Below are 23,794 nucleotides of genomic sequence, written 5' to 3' on the forward strand. Positions count from 1 at the left end.
CTAATGTTCTGCGTGTTTACACCTGGCTCCTTTGCTATTTTATCTTTTACCTTTGCTCTGAATCCTCTTCTACTGGCCTCCAACCCCCACCCCCACCCCCAGCCTGCCCCTCTAGAATTGAAGACTCACAGGACCTCCAGGGGCAGAGGCACAGAGATTGCTGGTCAATCCGGTGGCTCCTATTTCTCTATTATGCCTTACTTTCTTTTAAAAGATGATTTATTTCTGCATTTTTTTTTTTTGGTCACACCTCATAGCATGAGGGATCATAGTTCCCCGACCAGGGGTCAAACTCATGTCCCCTGCAGTGGAAGCTGGGAGTCTTAACCACTGGGCCAACAGGGTAGTTCCAGTTATTCCTTACTTCTGAAAAACATTCCGTTCTCTCACTGTCCTAGAACCTTCTAAGAGGGGGGCTCACTGGGATTTAATTCAAAAGCCCAAGCATGGATTCCCAATTGCGTCAACTTGAAGCAAATAATAAACATGAATAACTCTTGAAACTGAAAGTATTAGCCCCACCGGTGTCTTTTATCATTGTTACTTTCTACCAATATTTCTCTCTCTACGGGGAACATCTAGGTTATGCCCTTGTGGAGTTGTTTATCATTTTGAAGGGAAAAAAAAAGAGCAGCAGATACGTACATAACCCTCCTGTGAGCAGCCTTCTGCCGCCTGTGGCCTAGGAGAACGTTAATGGAAAGGGGATGAGTGAGCCCCCTGCCGCTCTTAATGCCAGGGACGGTGACTCAGAGCAGTCCCAGGCGCTGGGCAAAGAGTTGCCATGACTCAGTGCCCGTGGAGCGTCTCCATGTGGCTGTTTCATGGGCACCCAGTTGCTCAGGCCAGGAACCTGGGGGTCTTCCTTGACATATTCTCCTTCCTGATCCTCTGTGTCAGACACCAGGTCCCCCAGCGCCATGTCCGCTGCAGTGCTTCCCTGTCCCCACTCTTGGCTGCTCTGGTCAGTCGGGGCTCCACCCACAGCCACAGTAGGTTTTCTAAAACACGAATATGGTCAGATTTCCCTGGTGGTCCAGTGGGTGGGAATCCGCCTGCCAGTGCAGGGGACACGGGTTCGATCTCTGATCTGGGAGGATGCCACATGCCATGGGGCAACTAAGCCTATGTACCACATCCACTAAGCCTTCGCCCTAGAGCCCCGGCTCAGCAACGAGAAGCCACTGCAGTGAGAAGCCCACGAACCACAACTAGAGAAAAACCTGCACGCAGCAATGAAGACCCAGTGGCACAGTCCAAAAATTAATTTAAAAAACCCACAAATATGGCTCCACCCTGTTTTATATCCTTCTATGAATAACCATTGCCCTGGATGTAAAAGCTCAAACTTTAACAAGGTATTCAGAGCCTCATCGACCTGCCCCCTAATTCTAAGCTCATTCGCTGTGGGCTTCTGCACAGCCTCCAGCGTGTCATCACCTGTGATCACCTCCTGTGATCACCCATGTGTCTGTCAAGTGCTTGCTTAAATGCCAGCTTCTCCTAGGCCACGCCCCCAGCCCATCACACAGGTGGGAATTCATTAAAAGTGTTAAGAGGACTGAATTCCAAGCTTCAACAAGGCTTTTAATGGCACATGGATGCTTCCCTCCTCAGGGTGGGCACTACCCCCAGCAGCAGCCTGGGGGGCTTCTACTTCACAGAAGCTCTGGGTGCAGCACACTTTTCTAGGAGGCAGCTGTGATGTGGCTGAGCGCTCTGGGTTTGGGGACCTGCCCAAGCACAGGTCAAACCCAGGTCTGGCTGTTTGCTGCTGCCTTGGGCAGGTTATTTAACCTCCCAGTCTCAGTCCCTTCATCTGTGAAGTGGGGGTGATAATCACACCTCCTCCAGCCTGTGGTCCAGTCAGGAGGGCGGGGGCAGCTGGAGGGTCACAGCCACGGTCAGTTTTAGAGCAAATAACAGCCCTATAGAACAAACATTTCTGATAAATAAGTTCCAACTCTGATGAGCCGTGGCAAATTCTGCGAACCCAGTCATGAAGGACATAGCAGTTCAGTGGGTCCAGGAAGAAGGCTGTAAACACATGAGATCCTGCTGGAGGCTGTTCTCAAAGAGCAGAGACACCCCTGGGCCCACTCACGCCCCCCTCGGGCACTGCCCTCCTCCACCTTCCTGCTCCTTGGACGGTCCTCTCTGATGGGAGGTGAGAGAAGCCTCTCTCGAGGTAACTGCTGATTTTTCTTTTCCCCCAAGAGGGATCAAACCTGCGCACCTTGCAGTGGAGTGTGGAGTCTTAACCACTGGGCTGTCAGGGAAGTTCTGCTAACTGTGATTTTATTAGTTGAGTCCTTGGGCAGCAGACAATTACCAACCCCCCCACCCCTCTCCTGGTGCCCCTCTGGAGGGCCTTGGCCCTCTGCCCGTACATGGAGAAGGGTAAAGTCCCCCACCTCAGGCAGCAGCCAGGCGCTCTGTACCCTCCCAGGCAGGGGCTTGCTCTGTCATCTTTGTTCCCACCCGCTGGGCTTCTGTGGCCAGGGAACAGCACGGAGGAAAGCCTGCCACCCTTCCCCGCATCCTGTCACCCTCTGGGGAGTGTATTAGAAGAAGCCGACGAGCCCAGGGTCTGTGCCAGTGAGTCAACTGCCCTGGCAGCTGGGAACGAGGCACAGGTTTTGTGTGCCAGCCTGAGAGCAGGACGGGCTGGCTGAGCCCCAAGAGCACGTCAGAGCTCGAGATAAAAGCGCCGGGCACGGCACCCTCCTTGCCCCTGTGGCACCCCCCACCTCGTCAGCCAGGAGGCCGGAAGGCCCTATAACGTGTGGCCCGACTCTACGTCCCTACCAGCAGGGAGACCCCATGCTCTCTGTCAGCCATTCCTTGTGGCAAGGGAGCAGAGAAGCCCGCTGCCTCAGGAGAGGCCCAGGTGAAAAGATTCTAAAACCATCCACAGCCGAGGGGCCCACAGAGCCCAGCCAGACCCTGGGTCCTGGGCTGGAAGTCTGTGCAGAGCAGACCCACAGCTGCCGCTGACCGTGTCGTGGGGCTGTGTGCCCTCAATGTGGCGTCTCCCCGGGGGCCGCTGCCTCCCGGGGTCTCTGAGAGGCCTGGGTGCACCCACCTGCCTCAGCTATGGGCTGGAGGGCTCGCAAGGAACCCGCTGGCACCCTGTTCATAGGAAGAGCTGTAATTAGGCCCTGGGCATCGAGGGGCTCTCCCAAGTGCTCCTGCTTCCAGCTGGCGGCCAGAGGGTCAGTTGCAGGGTCTGAGGAGGCAGCTGGGCCTTCAGGACGAGTGGGATGTCATGTTGTAGGAGGCTTTCTTCAGGGTCTCCAGGAAAAACTGTTCGTTCTCCAGAAAGTCGCGGTCCTGAAAGGCAGAGCTGGGTGAGCAGTCGCCCTCTGGCTCTCTCTCCTGCACCCACCTCTGCGGACAGGGATGCGGGTCGCTGGACCGGGCATGAGGCGACCCTGGGGGTCAGTGGATCGATCAGTCCTGTCCTGGCTCTGCCTGGCCCTGGGGTCGGCGGGGGCGGGGCAGGGAGCGCACTAGCTCTCCCTCCAGGGGAGGCCACGTGTCGGCACAGGACACGGCCCCTCCTCGGCCTGTCTGCAAACTGGAGAAGGTGACAGTGCCGCAGGGAGGGCTGCGGGAGGGGATGGCTTACAAGGCACAGCGCAGAGCCTGGCGGGCAGGAAATGCGCCCTCGGTGACAGCGGGAGCGTCTGCGAGGCCTGTCCTTTACCTGCCCTGTGCTGCTCTCCGCCGGGAGGGGCGTGGGCTCGGCCCTCCCCGGGGCCAGGCTGTGCTCTCTCCTGCCTCTGCCTGAGCTTCTGGTCCCCACTGTGAACACGAGGAGCCCTGAGTCCAGGGGCAGTGGGTGGGCCTGGGTGGCCTCTGCTCCGGGACGCTTACCTGCTCAGCTGTGTGTTTCAGCAGCACCAGCTTGGCGTAGAGGTGTGAGGGGCCCAGGCCGACCAGCGGCTGGCTGCACTGCGGAACGGCGGGGGCAGGTGCCACTGTGGCTGAAAGGCAGAGGAGGACGGGGTCAGGGGGCAGTGTGGCGGGAGACCAGGACAGCCACAGCTGGATCCTGGGGCCTTCTCACTGCTGCGGGTGGGTGCGACCCAACCGACCTTCCGGGCACATCCGGCTTTCAAAAGCCTTGGAAAATGCTTGTAGGATTTCAGCTGCTAAGTTCAATTCTGAAAATTTATTTGAGGGAAATAATCGGGGAGAGATGTATGTATTATACAAAGATTTCCACTGAAGTGCTACTAGTTACCTTATCGACAAAAAAAAAACCACTCAGTAAGAAATTAGTAAAAATATAGGACAACTCATAATGGCAAATGATGTAGATTAAGAGTTAAATGTTTAATTACCGACATGAAAATATGTTCCATGAATATTTCTGAATTGAAAACAATAAAGGTACAAAACAATATATGATGCAATTTCATGTGTTTTTTTTTTTAATGGAGGAGAAAGAGTGGCTTTATTTCTTTGCCAGGCAAAGGGGGTGTGGGCTGCACCTCAAGAACTCAATTTTGTTTTTAAAAACATACACACGACAGTGTAGAATATTATGTACCAAAATGTTTATAAAGTGGTTCTAGAGAGTGGGTTGAAGGTAGTTTTTTTTTTTTTTTTTTTTTTTAAGTATAAGCATGGTCCGTTTTAAAACTTATTTGGCTGTGCTGAGTCTTATTTGCAGAACACAGGATCTAGCTCCCTGACCAGGGTTTCAACCTGGGCCTCCTGCATTGGGAGCTTGGAGTCTTGGACACTGGGCTGCCAGAGAAGTCCTGAGGGAAGTATTTTAAAATCTAGTTTCCCTTCTTCTATTTTTGACCTATTTTTCTATAACATGCATTACTAGCATAAAAAAAGAAATAATAAGATGACTTTAAAACTAAACTACGGACTTCCCTGATAGTCCAGTGGTCAAGAATCTGCCTTCCAATTCAGGGGACCTGGGTTCCATCCCTGGTCCAGGAAGATCCCACATGCCACGAGTCAACTAAGCCTGTGTGCCATCACAAAGACCCAGCAGAGCCAAAAAAAAATAATAATGAAATAAAAATAACTAACTTAGGTTTTAAAAAAACAAACTCAGCTGCCTCCTATCTTGAGCACACAGGAGTCTGGGCAGAATGTTGCCGGCATGCTCTGCCCAGTAGGCGGGCTGAGCCGATGTCCCCTCCTCCCGGAGTTACTTACCACTCAGGCCAGAGGCTGTGGGGTCCTGGGCCCTGGAGAGCAGCCCCAGTGGGCTGGCGGGCAGGTCCTGTCGGGCACGATCCAGCTGCAGCCGCTGCTGGACTAGGCTCAGATGCTCCTGTCCCGGCCCCCAGAGAGGAGGACAGGGCAGTGAGGGCAGAAGGCCGGGGGAGGGTGCTGGGGGAGGGGCGCCGGGGGCAGAGCCTCTGGGAGGCGCCTTGCCTGGTGCACGTGGCGCTCCTGCTGCCGCAGCTGCTCCTGCTGCTCCTGCACCAGCTGCAGCCGGGCCTGCTGCTCTGATTGCACCTGCTGGGCCTCGCGCAGGGCCCGCTCCCCCTCCTGGTACTTCTTCGAGGCCACCTGGGGGAGGCTACTGGGTCAGCCGGGCTGGCAGAGGTCAGCGCCCCCCACCCCCCGTCCCCAGCTGTGCCTTGGCACCTGGCTCATGCTCTCCACCTCCTCGGCGCGCAGCCTCATGCGCTGGGCAGCAGCGCTGACCCGCTCCTTCTCCAGACGCAGCTCCTGCCTCTCCCGCTCCAGAGCCTCCCTCTCGGCCGCCAGCTGGTCCTCTTTGGCCCGGAGCTCGCTGGCCCTGATCTTCAGCTCTGCCTGCTCCTGGAGATGGCAAAGCCTGGCTGCATTCTCCTTCCTGGAGTTGAACTGGGCTCTGGGGACCCGCAGGTCACCCTGCCTCATTGCTGGAGCTGAACTCCACCCTGACTCTGGGAGAAGGTGGTGGGAGACCGGGGGCCAAGCCCCAGCTCTGAATTCGTTTCTTCATTTCTCGAATATCTAAGTCATGGGAACGTGATGAGGATTAAAAGAGCAAATGAGTATAAAGCACGAGGACGCTAAAAGCAAGTTGTAACTATGATATGTTTGTGGTTGTTTCAATTCCTATACTCTTGTTACCACTGCCTGCTTTCCTAAGCTGACCATCCTGTGGAGGAGCAGACCACGAGGGCCAGGGTGGGGAGACGGGCAGGGCTGTGGGGGGTTCCCACCGTCCGGGAGGCTCTGGGTCCTACCTTGGCCAGGCTGATGAGGGTGCCCTCCCGCTGGGCATCCAACTGCAGCGCCCGCTCTGCCTCGCGCTCAGCCCGCTCCTTACTCAGCTTCTGCTGCTCGAAGAACTCGGCCCACTCGGCCGCCAGGCGCCGCCGCTCCTCCCCACACTTGTGCATGACGGACTTCTGCTCCTCCAGCAAGGCGCTCTGCGGCGAGGGTGCGAAGGCCCCGGTGAGCGCCCCTGGGCCTGACGGCAGGGATGGAGCCCAGCGCGGTGCCTCTGGACTCACCTTGGCTCTCTCCAGCTCCTCCCGCTCCATGGCTGTCTGCTGGACCATGACCTTCCTCTGCTCCTCCAGAGCGCGCTGTGCCGACTCGGCCTTGGACTGCTCGGCATGCATCCGCCAGCGCTCCTGCGGGCCCGGCAGGGTCAGGGCTGAGCACGCTGGCCCCTGGAGGCTCCACCTGCTCCCCAGACAGGCCTGAATGCTCCCCGGGAAGCTGGGCAAACCACCCTCATCTGGCTTTTCCCACGCTATGCCACAAACATCTCCTTTCCTGAGCAGTAAAAATGGGAAGGAGCCTAGGGACTGGTTTGAGGCAGGCACTGAGGAAAGTGCTGAAAGGGCTTGGTTCAGGATATAAAGGGCATGGTTCAGGATATAAAAACATCTATGTCCATATACTGACAGGTCTGTAGGTATCTGTGATGTCATCAGTGGCTATCTTGGGTTACTGGATAATTTTTATTGTTGCCAGTTATTTTAATTTTTTCAATGAAACGTATCATCTTAGAACTTTGTACAAAAAAAGAAAAGGCTATTACTATTTCTGAACTCATCAAATATTTACTGTATCAATTCTCTTAGGAATTGCTTTTTTGTTTGGTAGGGGTCAATTTGAGTTGTTTTTTTTTTCCCACAACTGCAGCCAATTGTTTTCACCACTTATTAGATTATGAAAGAAACCCTTCACCAATTTGCCTGTCCTTGCACTGGGCCGTGCTAATCTTGTCTATGTCGTTCCAATTTTAGCACATGTGCTGCTGAAACAAGCACGAAAGGGCATGATTTTTTAAAGCACCAAGCCTGCTCTTATAGATGGAAGAGACGAAGGGAGTTTAAAGACAGCTCAGGAGACAAAAGCATTTCTCCCAAAGTCACATTGGCGATGGCATCAGTAATGAGTGGGTAGGTGCTGGACGGGGTGGGCTGGGGGCGCTTCTGGAGGCTGGGGAAGCGGGAGCCCCTGCAGAGGCAGGAAGGGGCAGGAGAGACAGGAAAAGCGCCGAGGAGGCCAGGGCAGAGTACAGCTGCCCAGTGCTGGGGAGACGGGCCCCACCTGCTCCAGCAGCCGGCTCTGCTCGCCCAGGCGTGCCTCCATCTTCCCCATGACCTGCTGGAGCCGGCTCCGCTCTTCCTCCATGTCCCGCTCCTGGCGGCTCAGCCTCTCCTGCAGCGCTGAGGGCGGCCCACAGGGTGCTCACTGCCCGCCTGCCTGCCTTCCTGTCGGCGGGGACAGGACAGAGGAGCCCGGGGTCCCAGTACCTTGGAGCTGCTTGTCCTGCTGCCGGATCCCCAGCTCCCGCTCCTGGGAGGTGCTGAGGTGTGAGGCCTCCACGCGGGAGGACAGCTCGTGCAGGCTGCTGGAGAACTTCTCCATCTGCTCGATGATGCTGTTCAGGGACCTGGGGGTGCGGCGTGCGGGGGGCAGGGCTTGGGTCATGAAGTCTGGGGCCCCCGGCCCTGCCCCACCGGGGGAGCAGAGCCTGATGGCGAGCCTACCTCGTGTGGGAGGTGGCGCTGGTCACGGCATCGATCTCCCGGTCCTTCAGCTGCTTCAGCCGCTGCAGGTGCTCCTCGTGGTCCTTGCGCATCTCCAGGATGGAGGCCCTGGGGGGCGGGGGTGGGGGCGGCGAGAGGGCGGCACAGTGAACATCCTGGGCAGCTCTGTCTGGGAGGGGTCTTCTATGGGCAGTCCGTGCTCCGTGGCCTCTCCTCCCCGGCCCCAGGCACTGCCTCCATTTCCCTGGCCCCTCTGCCTTTTTATCTGTCTTGGTGCCTCAATGCCACATCCTTTCTCTGGGGGCAGATTCCTTGTTATTCAGCCAAGGACACTTGACAGGGAGCCTGACAACCCTTTCATGTCTGGCCAATCTGAGCCATGGGGAAAGGCCGACTCGGCCCACCTTGGTTGACCCCTTCATGTGCCTTTTCTTTAGTTTCACTCTCCTCTGGAAAGGCAATCAGATCCACATGCCAGGCACAACCTTCTCCAGGGCTGATGCAGTCACTAGCCTCGAGTGGTCTGGCTGATGGGTTGGTTAACCTGTGTTTAATTAGCACTTGGGTTGCTTGCTGCTGCTGGGCCCTGCCTGAATAGCCAGTGGCCTCAGGCCCTGCCAGGATGCCCTCGCTACCCTGAAGGAGTCGGGAGATCCCCACTAGGGGTGGAGGGGTGTGTGAGATGAGTCAGTGAGGTTGGCCTCAGTTCTGTCTTCATCTGGAAGGGAAGGGGTCAAGCCTTTGTACAGAGGCTGCTGAGCCCACGGCTTGGGGTCTCAGGGCAATTGGCTTCCTCTGGCCACCCCCAAAGCCGGTCCCCAGCCCCCCTCTCACCGCTGCAGCTCCCGGAGCCGCTCCATCTCCTGGTCTTTCTCCTGCATGGCGGCCGCCAAGCGCCGCTGGTGCTGGGCCGTGAGTTCAGCGCGGGCCTGCTCGGCCTCCTGGCAGCGAGACAGATACTGGGCAGACAGCTCCTCATTCTCTCTCCGCAGCCGCTCTTCCCGTTGCTGGTATGATGTTTCTAGCACCTTGACTCGGCTCCTGCCAACAGCACACCCAACCGTGCGGCTCAGAAGGGGAGGGCGGCCACCAGGAGGCCCCTCGGGGCACCCGATCTGGGGCTGGCCCTGAGCCACGGGCCCTGAGCCACGGGGGAGCAGGGTACCTGTGAGCATGCTCGATGAGCTCCAGGTCGGCCTGGTGCCGCTGTTGTAAGCTCTCCAGGAGCAGCTTGTGCTGGGTCCGCTCCAGCTCCAGCTTCCGCACCTGGGCCGTGGCGTGGAGGGAGGGGGATGGTGTGGAGTCTCTCAGGCTGCCTGGGGAGGCCGTTCAGCCCTCACGGCACACCCTCCCACCAGCCCTGCCTGGAAGCCGCTGCCCCTCTGCCCCTCACCTGGGCCTCGAGCTCTGCCAGCCGGGCCTGACTCTGCAGGAGGGTGGCCTGGAGCTCGGCAGTGCCGCTCTGAAGCTGAGCCTGTGCCACCAGGAGCTGGTGCTGGTACTCGGGGCCGGGCAGCAGGCTCCGGGCCAGGGACTCCGGGAGCTTGGACTGGAGGAGAGGCGGAGGGACGTGCCCCGTTAGGTAGAGGACAGGAGCCCAGCTGAGCTCACCTCTGACCTGCCAGGCTCCCTTCCTGGCCTGTGGCTGGAGACGGGGACAGGGTCATGACACCCAGAGGCCAAGGATGAGGCCTGGAGGGTCATATGGTCCCTGTCCTTCCCCTCTCAGGTCAGGATGGGGAAAATGAGTCCCCCTCACGCCCTCAGAACAACATCCTCCCAGCAGAGCTTCCAGATAAACAGCGGGTCCTTGCAGAGTCCCAGCTACAACAGAAGTTGGTGACCCCGGCCCTGCTGTCAGGCCTGAAGTCCCAATGCAGAGCGATGCTCCGGGTCCTGCATGCTGCCCACCACCCACCCACCATCTCAGAGGCGCTTCCAGGTGTCCTGTGGGGCCAGGCCTCCTTGGGCCTGGGGGTCCCAGGTGCTATTGCACCTGGGCAATGTGGGCGGTGGGAGAAGGGGAGGAGGTGTTCTAGACAGAGCAGAGGCCAGCTGGGTCCGGCGCTCTGCGGGAAGCACTCTCAGCTGCCTCCGCCTGGGGGCCACCTCAGTTCTCTGTTGGTGCCGCTAAGTGAGCACCCGGCCCTACCCGGGAGAGGCAGGCGAGTGCTGGTGGGGAGACAGGGGAGCCAGCTGAGAGGACAAGGCGTTCCTCCTGGCGGTTTGGCAGGTGCTGCCTCTGAGCACAGAACTGCCCCACGGGCCTGCCTGTTTGTTCCCCCTCCCTACCTGAACAGGCGCAGAAGGCCCTGAGGATTCCTGGGAATTCGGGAAAACAACTGTAGGCTCTGAAAAATCAACAGCACAGAAATGAGGAGGCACAGGGAGGCCCACAGTCTAGGTGTGTGCTCGGGAGAGCCTGGCTTCACGTCTGTCTGCAGGGACCCCCGAAGGAAGCTCCCAGTGCCTCTCCTCCACCCAGAGTTAACCTCCCGAGCAAAGCAGAACACACACCGGTGCCAGAGTGGTCTCCAGGGGCTCTTCCCCTCTTAGGGTCACCTGCATGGAGGGCCAAGGTGGCCTTGTTCCAAGTCACAGGGGACCTGTGGACATGGGGCGGGGGTGGCAAGGTGAGCAGCCTGCTGTGAAGGATGCAGGCAGAAGGGGAGGGCTGGTCTGGCAGGAAAGGCGAAGGCCAGGGTCAAATCATAGACTGGAAAGGCCTGAAGGCTGGTAGTTTACTAAGAGTGGGGTCCCAGCTGGAAAAGGGGACGGGGATCTGGCTTCAGGTCCCCTGACTTAGTGGGTCTCGTGTGTGGTCTCGGATCCCATACACCACACTGACCACGTGGAGCCCAGCAGAGCCGCCTGCTGTTCTAGGGACCGGGGCTCGGGGTGGCCCCCCTGCACCGCATCCGCCTGCAGCCCAGCCTCGGACTGGACGTACCCAGAGGTGGCAGGCGGGGACCATGGGCCCTGTGTTGCTGTTCCTGGGATCTCCCCGGCGGCTGCTGGCTCGAGCTCTTGGGTGCTGGCAGCAGGCTGACTGAGAAAGCAATTGTTAACATGAAGGCAGGAGAAGGTCCGGGTTAGGCCGGACGAGGGCGGGCTGGGACAAAGCCCAGAAGGGAAGCTGCACGGCCGCCCCTCTTCCCAGCCCCCGCCACCTTCCTCCTGTTCCCACCATCCGTCTTGGGGAGTTCTCCTCCCAGTCTGAGCCTCTGGCCTGCTGCTGCCCTCCCGGGGGCAACCACCTGGTAACATCTAAGGAAGCGGTGGACCATGCCACGCCCGCAGCGTCCACTGAGGCCCTGCTCACTCGCCCACTGGCTCCAGCGCCCCGTGGTTCCTCTTGTCTCCGTCTGCTCTTCCCTGTCGTTCTCGGCTCTCGGGGCCAGTGAGGAAGCTTTCCCTTCCCTTCAGTTTCAGGTCTGGGTCCAAACCGCCCTCCCTGCTCACTCAACCCCAGGGCAGGGTGATATCCGCAGCCTGCCACACAACTGCCCACCCCGCCTCCCCTCTGCTCTGGCCGCAGAGCTTCCTCTCGGTGGTCCTGGCCCTGCCAGCCCCCTCTGGGGCGCTCCCCGTCCTTCCCCCACATTCCACAGCCTCCCCCAGGAGCCCCCTGGCAGCCACTGTCTTCTCGAACACTCCCCAAGAGCACGAGTGATCCCCCACACGTGTCGCCTGCTTTAGCTTGGTCAGCAGAGCCACTGGACGCCGGGTGTCCTGCCAGCCCGAGGGCGCTGTGGACAGAGCCCTGCTCGAGGCACCAGGAAGGCTGTGGGAGCCCCACGAGGGCACCCGGGGTCTCCTGCCCAAGCAGGCCAGCGTCTGGCCCCGCGGCAGCAGCCCCCCAGCTCCTGAAGTGGGGGAGCCAGACGCTCTCCCTGCGCCCAGAGTGGGGGAGAAGCACGGCTGAGACTGCACTCTGCCCGCAGTCGGCACACGGGCGCTGCTGACGGAGGCACCGAGGCGGCAAGCCCTCCCTTTGGAGAGACAGCGGCCTAAGCCCTACCTGTGGCAAGGCGGCCGGCCGGCTGCCCCCGCCGAGCGCCGGCCCTCTGAGCCCGCGGAGCACTCCTCTCTGGCCAGGCCTTGGGCCTTCTTCCGGGACAGGGCGTGGCTCAGCCAGTCCTCGCCTGCCTCCTTCTCGGATGCTCCTGGCTCCACAGGCTGGCTGCCTCTTGCAGGAGGGCCAGTACCCTCGGTGGGTGTTTTTGTCCCTAAGGAGGAGGGCGGCCCGGCCGGGGCAGAGTGGCGGACGGGGGCGGAATGCTGGCTCGCAGGAGGGGGGCGTCTCCGAGCCTCCCTGCCTGGGGATGGGGGGAGCAGGTCCAAGCCGTCGTCCTTGAGGCCCAGCCAGTCAGCGCCTCCCCTCCTGGGCTGGGTGGGGCTGGAGGCTGTGGGGGTGCTCTGCCTGGAGCCCGCTTCTCCCTTGGGGTCTGTGCCACCATCTAAGAACCTACTTCAAGACAGAGAAGAGGGGAGTCTAAGGCAGGGTAAGCAGCCTGTCCCAAGAGCCCCTGACGGGCCTTTCCCTCCACTGCTCGGGGGGACTAGGGGGCCCACACTAAGGGGTCAGGATGCCTGGGGCCCTGTGCGGCCAGAGTCGCAGCAAGCCAAGTGAGGTCTGCAGAACGCCTTGATTCAGTCACGAAAACCAGGGACAAATCCATCTGCAGCGAACAGGACCAGCCACGGGCACACACACCCAGAGAAAAATCAGCCTGGTCAAGCACTTCCAGCCTTTCCATCACTCATTCATTCATTTGGCGATTGTCTCTTATGGCTCAGCTGGTAAAGAATCCACCTGCAATGCAGGAGACCTGGGTTCAATCCCTGGGTTGGGAAGATCCCCCGGAGAAGGAAAAGGCTACCCACTCCAGTATTCTGGCCTGGAGAATTCTGTGGACTGTATTGTCAATGAGGTGATAAAGAGTTGGATACAACTGAGCGACTTTCGCTTCACTCTATGAGTTATGGCAGGTGGCAGCAGGTTCCCAGGTTTAAGGAAACAGTTGATACACGTGTGTGCAAGGTTACTGAGAAGGAAAGAGGCTGAGAAAGCCGACGTGACATAACGTTAACACCATGGAGTCTGGAGAAAGGGTAGGAGGCAGTTCTCACAACTCTTCCATCAGTTTGAAATTATTTCAAAATATAAAATTTAAAATATATGCTGGGAGAAAAAAAAATCTCCAAATTCAGAAAAGTCCATCCACTAGCTTAACATTTTGTCGCCAACTGGGACGAGACCACCGTTAGGACGGTCAAGGCAGAGCCCAGGGCCGGGTTTCTGGGGAGCTGAGTCTGAGAAGCTGCTGCTCAAAGTTTACTCTTGCTCCCCCTGGGTCTGGGTGTTCCTCACAGAGAAGGAGGTCAGCTGACCTCACAGCAGTTTCCGGTTTCCTGGGGCTTCCAGCTGAGTCAAGTCCACCTCTTCCTTCCTCTTCCAAGGAGGCTGGGAGCAGAATCCAGGGTCCGCTCCTGCTCGGGGGCCATCCCGACCGTGGCCTGGACTGGTGCGCACTGGCCACGCCCCTCCTTTGGTGCCCACAGAGTCTAATGCCTCCCAAACAAGCCTGGTGGTGGGATGGGCATTCTCAGCGGGCAGCCTGCCTCTGCGCTTACCTGACAGACTGCCGGCGGGACTGCCGGCCCTCGGAGGAGCCCACGGTGGGCTGGTAGGCCCCAAAGGTGAAGTCCTCATCACCCCAGGTGTCTTCTTTGTCTGTGAACGAAGAACCTGTGATCTAGAGCAGGGGAGTCAACCTCTTCTGTGAATGCTGCAGAATGCTGGGTTTGAAAAGGGCTGAGCTAGCAGCTTGATGGCTAAGACGAGTAATGGGCACGGGGAGGCAGAGGCAGCCAGGTGAGGGGCTGGGCGTCTGTCTACACCTCTAGTCCCAGCACACGGAACGTCACCGGGAGCTGTGAAAAGTGCACCTGAGGAACCCGGCCCCGACCCCCGCGGGTGAGTGCGTATGTCCCAACAAGGACTCCGAGCCGATGGGCCTCGGGCCGATGCTCTGAACAGAGCAACGCTGGCCAGGGCAGCATCCTTCAAACTGTGAGCTGCTGCCTATCAGCAGATTGAGAAACCAGTGAGTTACAACCGATATATTTAGTAGTCAAAGGGCTTAGTTGCTTAGTCGTGTCCAACTCTTTGAGACCCCATGGACTGTAGCCTGCCAGGCTCTTCTGCCCATGGGATTTTCCAGGCAAAAATACTGGAGTGGGATGCGATTTCTTACTTCAATTTATTAATCAAAGAGCATATAAATAAAAAAAAAACAACAGAGAATTGAACATGGTGATGATTATTTCCTGACACTTTTGACCCAGTTCATAAACATGAATAATATAATATGTGTGTGTGTGTCATGATGTAAAGCTTATTTCTTATTATGGCTCCTGGTAAACACCTGTTCTGGGGTCCCTACGCCCCCACCCCACGCCTCCTCACCCTGTGGCCGCTGGTACTTCTTGTCCAGCTTGAATTCCCTGTGCTCGCCGGTGCCTGGCCGGGCCAGGAGCTTGGAGGCAGGGCCCCGACCCAGCAGCTCATCCAGCTTGGAGCGGGCAGGGAGGGGCCCTTCACTACAGGACAGAACACAGGGCAGGTACCCATGACCACGAGGGGCTCCTGGGGGCCACACTGTACCCTCCCTCTCACTTCTCCCTGGTGGCACTCTCCACGCCCAGGACACTTACTGGTCGCCTGCCTGCCTCCCCTCTGCTTTGGGGCTGTCTCCAAACCCCAGGGTGGCCATGATGTCGTCCCCATCGTCAAAGAGCAACTCTTCTTTCTTTCGGACCGGAGTGTCCCCAGGAGTTAGAGGGATAGAGGGCCCTAAGAAACAGAACACAGGGCACAGTGCCCTCAGCCTTCTGGTCCTCCACTGTGTGGTTTGGATGGGCCGAGGGGGCATTTCTCTACCTTTGAGTGGAACAGTAGGCGCAGCAGCGGCAGCGTCTGGTCCCACTCCGGCACCTGACTCCCCCAGCCCCACTCCCGGGTGCTCCCATCCCCTCTCCCCTCCCTCTTCCCAGAGACCGATGACCTCTTGGTCCAGGATCTGAGACCTCTGCTCCCTGCCTGGTGGGGTCTCTGGAACTGTGTTGGAAAGTTCAGCGAGTCAACTGCAGTAGCCCTGGGAACGTAACAAGCCCACCCTACCGTGATCTCTGACTGGGGCTGGGTTCTTTTTGGAAGAGGTTTTCGTCTCCGTGGAGGGCAGCTTCTTGGGAATTCTTTCCTCATCATCAGAGAGAAGTCCTGCCAGGGGGTCTTCCGAATCTCACAGGCAAAAGGGGAAGCAAAGGGAAGACTGTATGCTGCGTTCAGGAAAACGGGCGCTGTACTGCACTGGGGGAGTTATTGCCTGGAGAGCTGTAGCTGCTCCGACACCTATGCAAGGCGCTCGGCATCTGAGGGCCTGGGGTGGCGGGGCTCCGATACAGGGCAGAGTGGGCCAGGGGAGAGGGAGCAGGGAGAGCGGCCCCAGGGCCCGCATTCCAGCGTGACTGCCCCAGGCTCTGCTGTCTGCACCAGCCTTCTAGGAACATTCCTGAGGCTGGAGAAGGGAAGCAAAATGTCCGGGAGTGCATGAAGGGCAAGGGTCTTTCCCCCATGCTTTATAATCTTCAGTTTGATCCCTGGCTTCCAAGTCCATGCAAATAAGTGCCCAGATATCCCAGCCAGTGGGGCACAATTAGTCCCTCCCTCAACTCGTGAGGAATAAAATCAACAGCACTAGCTGTCTGCTCGCATCTGACAGACAGAGTGACTAGCCCTAGGGCAAACGAGTACTGCCAGTGATCAAAACTGAAGCGTCTTAGAGGCATGACTGCAGGGCCTGCGGTACCTTCCAAGGAAAACTTCCTGCACTGATGCCCAAAGCTGGAGGGAGATGGAGGTAGGTCCTTGGTGGGAATGGCATCTCCTACAGGGAGCAAAGAGGAGCCAAGGTCACAGGACTGGGTCGCTTCTGGCCGACAGGTCGCCACGCCGTGACGGGGACCCCTGGGCTGCTGTGTACTTCCATCTGGCGGCTGAGGGCTTGTGGCCATGGACTCAGCCATGGGAGAGGTCTCTACTGCCCTGGTTCTCAATCAGGCTTTTGGCCTGGAAGTGAGGTCTGGAAGTGACCTTCGGCCCTCTATTCACAAGTTGCTCCAAACAGGTACAGGGGTTGGGGCGATGCAAAAGTTACCATAAAATTCTCCAGTTTAACTCAAATGGATTCTCCAGGAGTCTGAGGAAGTTGGGGCAGGAGGGGTGGGAAGCTCAAGTCATCTCCCTCAACCATAAACACTCCAACACACAGGTACATAGTGAGCTCCTGGTCTCCCCGCTTCCAGGCACAGAAAACCCACAGGGCACGAGGCCTTCTGTCTAAGCATCTCCCACACCCCCAGAGTGTCTCCTCATTCGAGGAGCTATGTCCTACTCGCCTTTCTCATTGGCGGTTAACACACCGGCGGTTTTAAGAGGACTAGGCGGCTCTTCTTTACCAGAGCCCTTTGCAGGCCTTTTGTTAGAGGCTAGATTTGACTTCTTCAGACCTAAGAGGTCAGCATCCATTTCATCCAGGTCCTGGAAAAGAAGGAAGGAGGGAGGAATCCCTATGTGATCAGCAAGCGCATGCTAAACACCCCCCGGCTCTGAGCAGCCTGGTAAGGATGCTGCCCCCAACTTCCACGTGGAACAGATGGGGACTTGGGTGGGGGACCGACCCCAACAAGGTCACAGGACAAGGACAGAGGCAGGGCCGGGACCCAAAGGCTCCACACAGTCAGTCTCAGACAAGCTGAAAGGTCTCTGGTTGGTAACTTCCACGAGCCCTCATGAGCAGCTGCCACCTTGAGGTGAAAATGGGGGGGAGCTTCAAACCTGCTTTCAGCAGCTTCTCACAAAAGCTTAACAAATGCCAAAGCTGTTTGCAGTAGAAACAAAACAGCAGGGTCCTGGGGTTTAAGGTTCCCCAATGTTGAGAATTCCCTGGTGGTCCAGCAGTAGAGAATCTGCCTTCCACTGCAGGGAAGGGTGTGGATTTGATCCCTGGTCAGGGAACTAAGATCCCACATACCGTGAAGTGCAGCCAATGCATAAATAAATAAATAAATGAAAGAACAAGAGGGAGAATGAAAGCTTGGTGTAAAATAGCATCCCAGCCCATCTCCCCAAAGCTGTTTCCTTACCTTCATGGCCTGCAGCAGGGCCTGCGGGTCTGCATCAGAGACGTCTGAAACCTACATGACAGGAGGGTCAGGACAGACATGCTGGTCAAGGCCCCACAAACTTCAGGACCCTTATGGCCTGGCTTCTGTCAGGGAAGGAGCAGAGCAGCGCGAGGGGAGGAGCATCATTTAGAGGGTTCTGTCCTCACTTGGTGCTCAGGCGTTATATGAAGTCAAACCTGGCCAGCTGTGGACACGCTGCGGAAAGCGCTGCCGCTTTCAGGTCCTCCCAAAAGGAAGTCCACGGCCATCACAAAACAAATTAGGCTACATTCCCTCCACGTGATTGGATAACGTGGAGTTTACTACGGGAAGTGCCATTATAAGGGCAACCGCCGAGCCTCCAGCAGCTGCTCAGAGCTCTCCTTTCTAGCTCATCTCACCGGGAGGAATGAAAAGGACTTGCTTTGAGTCCACCTGGCAGCCCTTGGGTACTGTTTTGAGAACAAACTGGTTTTGTGGGGACTTCTAAACCTTCTGTGGGCAGCCCCTAGGACACAACAGCCATCTCACTGCCTCTGGGGGTAAGCAGAGCCAGTGATGACGAGGGAATGGGTCAGGCTCACCTCAGCATCAGCTCCTGCCAGGCCTGCTCGGGTGATGAAGGCATCGTCGTCCAGGAGGGACCTGCAAAGGAGCAGAGTCTATACCCGCACCCCCACCCCCACGGTCCCCAGAGCACTAGATGATTCAAGGAAGGAGAAGGAGTTTAGAGGGGCTAAGTGAACCGAGACAGACTCTTCTCCAGAAGGACAGAATTGCGGAATGGAATCTCACAAGTCACCGAAAGTGATGATTTTTAAGTTTTTTAAAAATATAGAATCCCTTTAAAAACAACAAGTAAGAGAGAAAAACAGAACTGCTTGGGCTAAAATGAAGGTGGAGAGTGGAGCACTCACAAAGAGCCTCCCTGTCTCACAACTGTGGAGAAAGGTCAGAAGAATAATCTGAGAGTCACCAATTTGAGAGTCAAGGATCTAGGTCAGTCCTCTTATTCCGAGGGTAAGAAAACGGAGGCTCAGAGAGCTTCAGGAACTGTCACACGGTAAGCAGGACTGGAAGCCGGAACCTCTGACCTCCAGTTCAGCTCCACTCCCACTCCTCTAGGATCCTCCGCTGCCCCGCAGATGAAGGGAGGACAGGAAGGTCATGGCCCTACAAGCAGGACCCACCGTGAGTGGAAAGGGGGGGCAGGGCAGGAGCATTCGGCCTGAAATGGGGCTTGGATGCCCGCGCGGTTCCACGTGCTCACTTTGGTCGAAGCCCGGAGGGAGGGGGCGCCTGGGCTACATCTGGGGGGTCTCTGGCACGTGACGTTAGTTTAATAGGCTTCTCAGGTGGTGTTGCTGAAAAAAAGAAAAGAAAAGATGTGATTCAGCCACAGAGAACTGGAGTCGAGATGGAAAGGATTGCAAATTGCCCACCAAGCTGTCTCCCACATTTTCCTACTGAGAGAGGGGCCTTTTTGGAGGAAGGAAACTGACCCTCGAGGCAGGTCTCTTAAAAACCTGCATGGAGGAGGGCATCATATATTTCCAAGCGGGAAGTCAACCCAACTGGTGCCAAATCAAGAGGCTATTCCTGCCCCCGAACAGGAATGCAGAAACAACGCACTTCCATCGGCCACAGGCTTGTGCTCTGTGCATGCTTCTGGGCCAAGGTAGGGGGAATCTCGGCCACATTGTGGCTGGTGAGCTTTGCTGACCCCAAAGTCCTGTTTCTCAATGCAGCAGACAGGGACACACAGGGTAAGGGACTTGTGTCCAGAATGCAGAAAGAAGTCTTACAAACACAGCAATCAAAAGACAAATCACTCAGTTTGAAAACTGGGTAAAGATCTGAATAGACCTTTCTTCAAAGATATAAATGGCCAGGAAACACATGAAAAGATGTTCAAGTTCATTAGTCATCATTAGTCATTAGGAAAATGCCCATCGAAATCACAATGAGGTTTAACTTTACACCCACTAAGATTGCTATTTGTTGTCGCTGTTTAGTCACTAAGTTGTGTCTGATTTTTCTGTGACTCCATGGACTGTAGCCTGCCAGGCTCCTCTGTCCATGGGATTTCCCAGCTAGAATACTGGAGTGGGTTGCCATTTCCTTCTCCAAAATTGCTATAATGAAAAAGAAAATAACAATTACTGGCAAGAATATGGAGAAACTGGAACTCTCTTACACTGCTGATGGGAATGTACAATGGTACAGTTCCTGTGGGAAATAGTTTGGCGGGTCTTCAAAAAGTTAAACATAGAGTTATCATATAGTCCCATAATTCAACTCCTAAATTTACACCAGAAAGAACTGAACACATAAGCCCACACAAAAACTTGTACATGGTTGCTCATAACAGCATTATTCATAATAGCCAAACTGAAATGTGGAAACCACCCAAACCTCCATCAACTGATGAATGGCGAAACAAAATGGGGCATATAGAACAATGGAATATTGTCCAGCCATGGAAAGGAATGAAGAGAGGAATGTTACAGTGCAGATGAACCTCGAAAACATGGAAGGTGAAAAGAGGCCGGATGCAAAAGCCTCATATTGTATGATTCCGATTAATATAAAATAAGGCAAATTCATAGAGAAAGAAAGTTAAGTAAGTGGCTGCCTAGGGGTGGAGGAGAGGAGAGTGAGGAGTGACTGCTGATGGTGTGGTTTCTTTACGGGGTGATGAGAATGTTCTAAATTCAGCTGTGGTGGTGACTGCACAATTCTGTCAATATACTATATGTCACTGAATCGTACTTTATAAAAGACTGAACTTTATGTGAATTATAGCTCAGCTAATAAAAGAGAGAGAGAGCAAGCCTGAATCAGGGGGTTCTGGGGAAGGGGCACTTACTCTCATCTCCCAGGAGGTCACCAAGGACATCATCGATGGAGTCTAGAACAGAAAAGGGCCACTGTGACTTCAGGAGGAAAGACGGGTCCTTTAGGGCCTCATAGCTTGAGACCTCATCCAGGATACCCCACCTGGATACTTCTGGATTCAGAGCCCAATAAAAAGGATTTTCCCCTGAGTCCCATCTGTTGTTTATTTCTGAATTACTCCTAAGGCCAGTGAGGCAGCATAGGGAGTTCCGTCAGAAAGCATAAGCTGCCTCTGGGATTACAGGGAAAACAGCAAGACTCACACCAAGGCACTTCCCTAGGGGCTCAGTGGCTAAGACTCCACGCTCCCAAGGGAGGGGGCCTGGATTCAGTCCCTGGTCAGGGAACTAGTGACTGCATGCTCAGTCGTGTCTGATTTTTGGCGACCCCATGGACTTTGTTGCCCGCTAGCCTCCTCTGTCCACAGACTTTTCCACGGTAATAGATCCTACAACTAAAGGTCCCAAGTACTGAAACTAAGACTTGGCACACACAAAAAAAGAGATGGTCATTGAGAACATTCACTGAGAACATTCAGGCAGACACTTCTAAGTTATATGGACCCAAGGTGGGGGAATTATTTTTGGCTTATGGGTGATTTTTCATCCCCACTCACCTTTCAATCTTTTCTTGGTTTTTGGTGCCTAAAAAGGGAAAAACAAATTCCATGAACAAAATCAGACAGTGAATGTGTACTAAAACCCAGAATGCCAAATGAATTGTCTTGCCATTTGCAAAGATGGGGACAAGGAGCACCAGTGGCATTTGGGGACAGATGTCCTTTATGGTTTTCTTAGAGTTTCTCAGAATAGACTCATTCAGAGCATGAAAAGGGCCACCCCCAACCAGCAGTGGATGCCACAGTGGGTGCCATCTGGAGGGTGGAAGTCTCTTCTTTCCCGCAGATTTCCAGACGCCACACACAACCCCTCCCAGGATGTAACGTTTTCCTCTGATCCATGTCCCTGACTGTTCAGTATCAGTGACAGACACATAAAAATGCTTTCCAAATGGATATTCAGAGGCTCAAAAGAGATGCTTGCTTACTGTTTAATAAGAAGTTGCTTTTTTTCTTTTATGCCATGCTACACAGCTTGCTGGACCAGGGATAGAACCTATGCCCCCTGCATTGGGAAGCAGAGTCTTAACCACTGGACCTACCAGAGAAGTCCCATTAATAAGTTTTATATCCATGCTCCTAATCATCATTCTTCTTTGGGGCCACCCAGCCCCCAAAGTACTTCATGCAGTCAAGTTCTTGGAGGTGGAGGCAGGGGGGAGGGTAGACTCCCATTTCCACACACCTGCTCTGATTCTGTGCTGTTGGAGAAGACTCTTGAGAGTCCCTTGGACTGCAAGGAGATCCAACCAGTCCATCCTAAAGGAAATCAGTCCTGAATATTCATTGGAAGGATTGATGCTGAAGCTGAAACTCCAATACTTTGGCCACCTGACGTGAAGAACTGACTCATTAGAAAAGGCCCTGATGCTGGGAAAGACTGAAGGCAGGAAGAGAAGGGGATGACAGAGGATGAGACGGTTGGATGGCAACACTGACTCAATGGACATTGAGTTTGAATAAGCTCCGGGAGTTGGCGATGGACAGGGAAGCCTGGCGTGCTGCAGTCCATGGGGTCGCAGAGTCGGACACGACTGAGCTACTGAACTGAACTGCTCTGCGTTCTGCTTACCATCTCAAGGCTCTGGGGCTGCTTCTAGCTCCTTCACAGTGCTGTCCAGCTCACTGGAATTCTGCCTGTCAGGCTCATCCTCCCTAATGAAGAAAATTAAAGTGTCTGCTCACAAACGATTTGGCTTTAACAGTGCTCGAGTCAAAGATTGATAAAGCCTTCTCTCACTTTACCCATTCAAGAGGTCAAAACCTATTTTCATCAGTTAAACATTCCTTATGGTGGGTGATTCATATGAGAGGCAAAGTGTTCTGGCTAACTTTTCGAGGCTTGGAGATTATTTGAAAAAAAGTGAAGTGGTCCTCATTCCTTATTCTGAAAGAGGATACAGAAAATGGCAAGTCCCCATCTTAGAAAAGAGGTGGGGGTCTGGCACTGTGGTCAATACACCTTTCCAGGCAACACTCAGGACTACTTTCCCAGCAGCAATCAGCACACAGACGGGTGTGAAAGCCGGTTACTCCTTGAGAGTATTTTCACAATCGGTGGAAATTTTCCCCCTTTAACTGTAAATCCAACTCGCTCCATTAGTGGTGAACTATCATTCCCTTCCCGTCCGCTCCTCAAAAAGTTACACAAACTGACCTTTGGCACAGCTTGGAAGAAAGTAACAGGAGGTGGGCAGCTCTAGATGTCTGGGGCCGGCCAGTCCTGTTACTAGAATGCCAAGTTAATGTGGGGTTACTGCCCAGAGGCCACTCTGAATGCCTGAGTTTCTCCTTCTCTGTAATGGCAGTGTTCACGACCTACAAGTCCCAACATGTTTCGTCTCCTATCACATCGAGGAGCGTCTCCCACTTCGCAGTGATCCTGTCCCAGCCTCGTAGACCGTGGGAATTTCTAAGGGAGGCTGCAAAGGACTCAGGACCACAAGGACCATCGCATCGTTGTGCACAGCCAACTCCGTGCCAGACGTTTTAAAATCCTTTAGCTAGGGCCCTCCCGGTGTCACCTCCTCGGTCGACGCGCCCAGCCCGTCTCGATCCCGAGCGCAGCCTATGATCCTTCCAGCCCCTGAAATCCTCCCCACGCTCCCCGCCCCCCGGTTACGTGCCATTCCCCTCGGAGGCGCAGCCCCTGGGACGTGTCCCAGACATAGCTGCTGGTCCAGGATTCACTCCAGCCGGGTTCAGTTAGGCCTCCAGCTTCGGAGCGCTACGACGCCAATCTCTCAGTCGCCCGGCCTCCGGAAGAAAGGCGAGGCGCGAAGCATCCTGGAGGTTGTAGTCCTAAACCTGCTCACCTGCTAGAGCCAAGGGAGTATGGGGCGCTGGAATGAACCACACTTCCCAGGGTGCCCCTCCGCGGCCGTTAGTCGGCGCACCGCGGCCACTTAGCCGCTGGGCGCGTTGCTAGGAGCTGCCTGAACACCCCTTTGCTAAGCGGACGGTACCTGGGTTCCGAGGCCGGTGAGCTTCTTCCTCCCGGTTTTCTGCATAACTACCACTACGGGGCTCCAAAGTGAAAGTCGCTCAGTTGTGTCCGACTCTTTGCGACCCCATGGCCATGGACTATACAGTCCATGGAATTCTCTAGGCCGGAATACTGGAGTGGGTAGCCTTTCCCTTCTTCGGGGAATCTTCCCAAACCAGGGATCGAACCTCGGTCTCGCCGCATTGCGGGCGGATTCTTTACCAGCTGAGGCACAAGGAAAGCCCATGTAGGTCCCAAACCAAACATTTAAAGTTCTTCCAGGAACTTCCCTGGTAGCCCAGTAGTAAAACTCCGCACTTCCACTGCAGGGTGCACGGGTTCGATCCCTGGTCTAGGAAGTAAGATCCAACATGCTTCACGGTGCAGCCCCCCCCCCCCCTAAAAAAAAGTTCTTTCAGCATCCTTTTGAGGGCTGACTGGTGGAAAGGTGGAGGGCGTGAAAAATGTGTCAAGAGTGGAAAACTGATGGGCAGTGAAACCATAAAGACTAGGAAAGTGGCTGTGACCTTCAGTTATGAAAACCAAAGCTGCGAAGCCAGGATGAAACCCAACACCATCACC

The 23,794-nt window shown here is 55.6% G+C and overlaps 1 protein-coding gene and 1 non-coding gene across 13 annotated transcripts; both read right to left on the reverse strand.

Moving 5' to 3' along the window:
• Positions 1–242: 242 nt before the first annotated feature.
• FBF1 (Fas binding factor 1) lies at positions 243–22,988 on the reverse strand. Of its 12 annotated transcripts, none has more exons than XR_010659610.1 (31): positions 22,854–22,988; positions 21,800–21,882; positions 20,725–20,752; positions 20,080–20,121; positions 18,481–18,574; positions 17,795–17,855; positions 17,190–17,240; positions 16,443–16,584; positions 15,854–15,931; positions 15,166–15,285; positions 14,700–14,838; positions 14,452–14,585; positions 13,617–13,716; positions 13,374–13,472; positions 12,001–12,447; positions 10,930–11,028; positions 10,497–10,585; positions 10,272–10,330; positions 9,373–9,528; positions 9,145–9,245; positions 8,814–9,020; positions 7,980–8,087; positions 7,743–7,882; positions 7,537–7,655; positions 6,216–6,608; positions 5,626–5,802; positions 5,410–5,547; positions 5,188–5,305; positions 3,880–3,989; positions 3,086–3,333; positions 243–1,928 (listed from the first exon to the last, which is right to left on the reverse strand). XR_010659610.1 is itself a non-coding variant. In XM_065908574.1 (31 exons), the coding sequence occupies exons 3-31, from the start codon at positions 21,800–21,802 to the stop codon at positions 3,250–3,252; spliced, it is 3,636 nt and encodes a 1,211-aa protein (XP_065764646.1). In that variant the 5' UTR covers positions 21,803–21,882; positions 22,385–22,456; positions 22,854–22,971; the 3' UTR covers positions 252–3,249. The 12 variants fall into 12 exon arrangements, 11 of the variants coding, with proteins under 11 accessions (XP_065764646.1, XP_065764644.1, XP_065764645.1 ...); XM_065908574.1 differs by adding an exon at positions 22,385–22,456 and having other exon boundaries at positions 252–3,333; positions 22,854–22,971; XM_065908576.1 differs by having other exon boundaries at positions 256–3,333; positions 6,216–6,401; positions 6,486–6,608.
• On the reverse strand, positions 7,151–7,253 carry LOC136150404 (U6 spliceosomal RNA). Its single transcript, XR_010659832.1, has one exon. It is a non-coding gene; the product is annotated as a U6 spliceosomal RNA (small nuclear RNA).
• Positions 22,989–23,794: the final 806 nt, after the last annotated feature.

Source organism: Muntiacus reevesi, chromosome 18, assembly GCF_963930625.1.
Source record: "Muntiacus reevesi chromosome 18, mMunRee1.1, whole genome shotgun sequence".
Lineage (NCBI taxonomy): Eukaryota > Metazoa > Chordata > Mammalia > Artiodactyla > Cervidae > Muntiacus > Muntiacus reevesi.

Bases quoted from the DNA above. Each gene is read 5' to 3' on its own strand.
- FBF1 (XM_065908572.1), bottom strand. The intron at 17,241-17,794 runs GTGAGCCTGACC...CCTGTCATGTAG, and splicing joins TGGCAGGAGCTGATGCTGAG to GTTTCAGACGTCTCTGATGC. The intron at 9,021-9,144 runs GTACCCTGCTCC...TGCTGTTGGCAG, and splicing joins CTCATCGAGCATGCTCACAG to GAGCCGAGTCAAGGTGCTAG.